General features: G+C 31.8%; 1 protein-coding gene across 2 annotated transcripts; it reads right to left on the bottom strand.

The window, feature by feature from the left end:
* Positions 1–2,284: 2,284 nt before the first annotated feature.
* On the bottom strand, positions 2,285–5,781 carry ArgRS-m (arginyl-tRNA synthetase, mitochondrial). Of its 2 annotated transcripts, none has more exons than XM_074111295.1 (3): positions 5,642–5,781; positions 4,391–5,492; positions 2,285–2,893 (listed from the first exon to the last, which is right to left on the bottom strand). In XM_074111295.1, exons 1-3 carry the CDS (start codon positions 5,675–5,677, stop codon positions 2,394–2,396), a joined length of 1,638 nt encoding a protein of 545 aa, XP_073967396.1. In that variant the 5' UTR covers positions 5,678–5,781; the 3' UTR covers positions 2,285–2,393. The 2 variants fall into 2 exon arrangements, with proteins under 2 accessions (XP_073967396.1, XP_073967397.1); XM_074111296.1 differs by having other exon boundaries at positions 5,623–5,690.
* Positions 5,782–6,203: the final 422 nt, after the last annotated feature.

Below are 6,203 nucleotides of genomic sequence, written 5' to 3'. Positions count from 1 at the left end.
AAAGCGACACGCTCTGTGATTGGTCGGGATGTACCACGTGACTGCCGGAAGTGAAGATTTGACGCAGGATCGGTCCGATTATTCTGACGTCACCGCGTCCAAAACCGAAGTTTCCCGAAGAAATCCGAAGATAGAAAACTTATAAATTAGGTAAATTTGTATTAAAATATTGAAAATTATCTGTCTTCTAACTTAAAATACAACAATTTGATAAAAATAATCTTACATTGGCAATCACTGGCTACGAAATGATGTTCAAGTGGTATTTTTTTGACCTTACAAACTCAATTTAAAATTTACCGCCAAATTGGGAGTGGTCATCATCAATACGACGTGTCTTTAGATTACCATAGACAATATACTTTTTTTAAGGCACAAGTAATTCATAATTCAGACAGGAAAAATACTTTTTTACTATTTTAAAAGTAGTCATCGATAGCATTAAGTAAATAATAATAAAAATTTAGGAAACCAGCGAACTTACAGGTTTTTTGAACAAACTGTAAAATTTTAACATGGATTGTATTATAGATTTGACTAAATGACTACTGTAATTTTTCAGTTCCGTAGTCAAAATGGGAAAAACAGAACCCGTATAATTTCGCCATGTCCGTCCGTATGCTACAGGTATTTTACTCAAATTTAATGTACAAAATGTATTTGAAATGTGAAGTATAATATTAAATTTCTGAACAATATGTACCAGACATTTTAAAGTACCTGTACCGTAATTGGAGTAGGTACAGTCACCAGCATTAATATATGCCACAGCGAAGCGTGCAAAAATATCGACACGTCATTCCGGCCCTAGAAATAGAGTCGTATCAGATATTTATGCACGCTTGTTGTGTCAGATATTGGTGCTGGTTACTGTACATACCGTATTTCGTTCGAGTTAGTTTGGTAGTTAGAAATAACAAAAATAATTATTTGGAGGAGGGACACACAAAGTTAATTTTCATATAATTGGTATTGGTTAGTTGGTGGTATACCGTTTATGAGTTCTAGTCGTAAAAATTCGCGTCTCAAAAAAGGACGTAGGTAACAGCCATGAAGATAAAATATGCGCTTTCACTGGTAGTCTAATAAAGTCAACAACGTAATTTTTAATATCTGTATTCCATTTCTATGTATTTTGGGTAATAATTAACTGGCTGCTACGGAACCCTTCCTGGGCCAGTTTTGTGCTTGAAACTAGTCCAATTCATCTTCTATTTTACGAATATATTTTCCTTCCGGGATCACGATGTTTTCCTTCACCATAAAACTCATGGCATAATTTAGGTGTAAATAATTTCGCACATAAATTCTGAAAAACTGAAAGGTGTAAAGCAAGTTTGGGCTCGCTCTTACTAATTGCATAACTTTAGAAATTTTATACAAACACGTACGTTTTCAGCATGAAGAGGTAACAGACAGCTATATGTAGCAAACCGACAGAGTAACTTTCGCATATCTACTTAGTATGACCCCCGTTCCGGGTCGTTCTTGGTCCAGCGGGTCTCGTTGGCCATACAACGAGGCAATGCCGCTGGGGTGATGGGTACGTTTGGGCCAAGTACGATGCGGACGGATCTGGAGTAGTTTTTATTTTATTTTATTATTACTTTTTTTTTCTCTGGGTTTTGGATATTTGTTTTTTTATATAATTGTTTTTTTTATTACTTATTATTTATTTTTGTATTTCGTACTTTTTCACCTTTTTTGTCACGAATAAATGATTTCTTTCTTAGTATGTCAATTTATACTTATGTCCTTATTCTAAGATCTTATAAACAAAATTTTATTTTAAACATTTTTGTCCTAAAATAAGAGAAAAGAGTTTAGAATACAAAATATGAGTAAAAATTAAAAAACACCGCTTTCTCCTTTTTTTGAAGTCGGTTAAATGAGGGTCACTTCTTCGTAACTGATTCACATTTTTGTGATTGGATTGACATGCAATGTTTGAACATGGTAACAATTTTCTATGTACTTTGAATTGTAATAAAAAATAAAATACTTAAATTATTATGTCAAATCAAATTTGTCGTGGAATAATATCTTTGGTCGTGTTACTACTTCGAAAAAATATTGTCTATGGTTTCATTCCTTTATGATTGTTTCTGGTTTATTCCATCCGGTTAATATCATTCGATTTAGCGCGCTGCGCCTGCGCGGGAAACTAACATGTTTATTCCTAGTCTAATCATAAAAACATTACTCTGCTCATAAACTATTACAACTATCACCACTAACAAGCATTATTCTTTATAAATGTATTCTAGCAAATAAAAGACACTAATTAACAATAACTTGCTTTATTACTCCTTAGCATTACTGTACCTAACTTTAAAATGTTTCACATGATCTAAGGCAAATTATCAAACAAAGAAAATTAAATAGAACTACAGCTACATCTCATATAGCGGCTTTACGCCTAATATCTCCAAGCTACTTTTAACAATCAATCGCGCCGCGTGAAATACGAGAAGCCTTTGGCCTGCCAACTCAGCATCAACATTCTTAACTTTGAGCTCATTAAACATTCTGTTAACATGTCTCGCTAAACGGAACAAATAGTTCACTATAACACACGCCTCATATTCCGTAAATGACCTATTTAAAACAGTTTCGAATTTCGCTAGTTCAGCCACAACTTCGCCGACTATTTTCTCTTTGATCAGTCCTGGTTCACAAACTTGTGGTATGGCCACACCACAATTTTGCTCTAAGCTCCACAGGCGACAGTGTAGGTATTGTAGTTTGATACCACTGTCCCCTTCACTCTGCAATGCTTTGGCCCAGTCAAAGGTGTAGTCTTTCTGTCTTTTTTGTTTCAAGTCATTGATGATCACCGCTGTTGTCCCAAGAATGTCACATGTTTCTTCATTAATTGCTGCACTCCTAGTATCTGAAATGATTTTGGTTTATTATGTTTACTTTACATCTGAAATTAGTTTATGTACACAGCATTTTTAAATTAAATTAATAAGAGCAACTAAATGAATGCTTTGAACATTTTGGTACTATTATTGTAAGACGAAACAAGTTAACCTACATATGTTTTTGGTAAAAATTTAATTTTTAATACAAGCTTTTTTTTGCTGACTGTACTTTTTGTTGACTGTACTTGTATTTTCATCCAAACTACATTTGAATACCAAATTTCAAGTCGGTGCCATTAACCGTTAAAGAGTTCCACCCTTTGGAGACAATCCTGGCTGGACTACCAGGATGTCACTATCAGATTATTGTATTGTCACCAGATTTACATAAGTTTACCAAATTTCAATTTGATTGGACTACTGGAAGTGGGTCAAATTTAACTTGCAAGATTAACAAACAGGGCAAGTTAAATAAAAAGCTTGTAAAAATAAAAAGCGGCCAATTACAAGCCGGGCTCGCGCATACAAACTAACTACTTCTATGTATGTGTTCACACAGCTTCAGCTGACGACAGACACATTACAAATTTTTAATGTTTTCTGTAGACCAACTCTCGCTTGAACGATCCAGTTTTTATTATTTGGTATATGCAGTATATTTTATCGCAATAATCAATTCAAGATTTGTATGTTTAAGGGCATTTCTCCACTAATTGGAAAATCGCTGACCTTGTTTTTTTTTTAAAAATGTGTTGAGATAGAAAAATGTTTCTGTGTCAAAACAGCCATATTTTTAAACTTGTCTTATATTATACCAAAAATAAAACTACCTTTTAAATTACAACCCAAAATTTGATAACTATCAGATAATATTAGCCATCTGTTACAATTTAGCAAGATTTCTCTATTGAACTTAAAAAGATGATTATACCATTGATGATAATGAAGTAGTATTTCAATTAATATGCATGTCATTTTATTACCGTTTTTAAACAAACATTGTCCCACGAGTACAAAAAAGTACCCTGTTGCCTGATTATGATTAAATAAAATAATAAATGATAAGATTGACATTTGTGCATAAATTTATATAGGTATACACTGTAATATATACATAAATGCAAAACCATTTCTATTGTTTAATTAATTATAATTTAAAGAGAGAGTTGGCAGGGGACTGTTCAAATTTTACAATTAGTGGAGAAATACCCTTAAACATTATTGAGAAACAATGAAAACAAAAATAATGCTAGTTTTATGAAACCCCCCCTTAATTTTTTTTTTAAATGGCTTCGGTCAGTTTGGACAATTCTGCCAGATAATTTGATTAAATTTTCATTATTTGTTGTTGTTAGGGCAATAGGAATACACATAATCTATAAATTTCAGCTGTCTATCTATTACAGTTCTTGAGATACAGGCCAAAGCTGTGATAGACAACAGCATAGCAATAGTAATATTGCTTCATTTATCACATTTTGCGTATGAAACCTAAAAACAAATAATAATCATGCTCAATTTACTTTTTGATTCCATTTGTTGATCATACATCTTGCTCTTTGCTTCATCTAAAATGTTATTCAAAAAGACTACATTTCCGGATCTGGTGCTCATTCCTTTTATCCTTCCAAATTTTATGTGTTTGCAACCATTAATAAATTCATTATTCACTTGTTTTACTATCTCAAAGAGTGCTGCAAAATGGTCTGTCTGAGCATTGTCCACTACATAGAGCATTTCACTAAAGTTATATCTGTTGTATCTATCCAGCAATGCAGCTATGTCTCTAGACATGTAAAGAGTTGAATTGTCGCTCTTCATAACTGCAACACTTTTATCTCCTAATTTGGCAACTTTCTTTCCTTCTTCATCTGTTTGAATAATTTTTTTTTGCTCTAGCTCTTTCATCAACCCTTCTATCGATTTCCCATTATAGTCTGACTCCCAATGATAATCGTCAAATTGTATCCCTAATCTCTTATAGACTTGTTCTAATTCTTGTACAGTTACTTCTCTTATACATTTCCAGCTTTCTAAATCCTTTTTTCCTTGTTCTATGTCAGCAAAGTAATTTCTAGCCTCCTGCTGTACATTTTTATCTGTACTCGCCAACTTATTAGCATAAACATAAGCTTCATAGAATTTTTCTATAGGACTAGTTCTTAAATCATCAACATTCAATTGTTTTGCTTTCAGTCCATACTGAAGCAATCCAAATTGTGTGCCCCAATCACCTAGATAATTAATTTTAGTTACTTTGTTGTTGTAATATTTATTTATATTAGCAATAAAGTTGCCTATTATGGTAGATCTGAGATGTCCGACATGGAATGGCTTAGCAATGTTTGGTGAGCTAAAATCAATAACTACTTTCTTTGGATTTGTTTCTTGTTGTACATCTTTGGATATTATTCCTTCTAATGTTGATTGAATAAAGTCATCTTTCCTGACATACAACTGGATATATTCAGCCTTGTCAAACAAATATTTATCATCGTTAACTTCAGCAGCTCCTGCCTCTTGAACAGGTAATTTTAGAAGAAAGTTATTTTCATTATGATTGTAGACAACTTGCATGTTTTTAACGTTTCTCGCCATTAAATTTTTGTTGAGCCTGTCAGCAAACTGAAAAAATATTTTTTATTGGTTTAAAAATAAAAGTTCTCTGACCCTAATATTTAGTTTTCATTATTAAATTAAAATTATGTTTAGTTACTAAAGCAATACTCATCGTAGGTGTAGAAAAGGATAATACTTAATCATGGTAAGCCGACCTTCTGAATTAAAAGTGATCTTATTTTTGTAGTCATTCTAGTTACAAATAAAGTGTACAGTTAAGGTAAGTAAATTTGTGAATATTTTTTTCACAAAATAGTTTTTGGAAAAAGAATAAATAAGTTCTAATAAATTAATTTATCATCAAGTGGTTGGAAGAAAAATGTTTAGGTTTAGACTCTATCCTTTTGTTTTTTAAGCTTTATTTCCTGCACCAAGTTTTTCATATTTTACAAACATCAAAATTATGTCTACTCAAATGGGAATTAGTGCCCAAAATGACATTGACAGTTAAGTTCAAGGCAATCTTTAAAACGCCGCTGTCAAATTTTTCTCATTGTAGGGATATTTTGTGTCTTCATTAGATTTAATAAAAAATATTTTTTTTAATAAAATTAAAACCTACTTTAAAATAGATATCGATTTTATTTCAGCTCAGCTACACCATCTATCGTTGTATATAGATGATACAGATATAGATAAAAAGTAAGTTTTTTATTTTATCAAGGTAAGTTTGTTAAGTATAGGATTGTTTTTAATTGAATACATTTAATAAAGATT

Source organism: Choristoneura fumiferana, chromosome 2 (genome assembly GCF_025370935.1).
Source record: "Choristoneura fumiferana chromosome 2, NRCan_CFum_1, whole genome shotgun sequence".
In the NCBI taxonomy this organism is placed as follows: Eukaryota; Metazoa; Arthropoda; class Insecta; order Lepidoptera; family Tortricidae; genus Choristoneura; species Choristoneura fumiferana.
This window is presented reverse-complemented; position numbering and strand designations above follow the sequence as displayed.

Coding starts and splice junctions, on each gene's coding strand:
- ArgRS-m (XM_074111295.1), bottom strand. CDS start 5,677: ATGACTACAAAAATAAGATCACTTTTAATTCAGAAG. Junction 5,493..5,641: donor GATCACTTTTAATTCAGAAG/GTCGGCTTACCA, acceptor ATATTTTTTCAG/TTTGCTGACAGGCTCAACAA. Junction 2,894..4,390: donor TCAACAAATGGAATCAAAAA/GTAAATTGAGCA, acceptor AAATCATTTCAG/ATACTAGGAGTGCAGCAATT.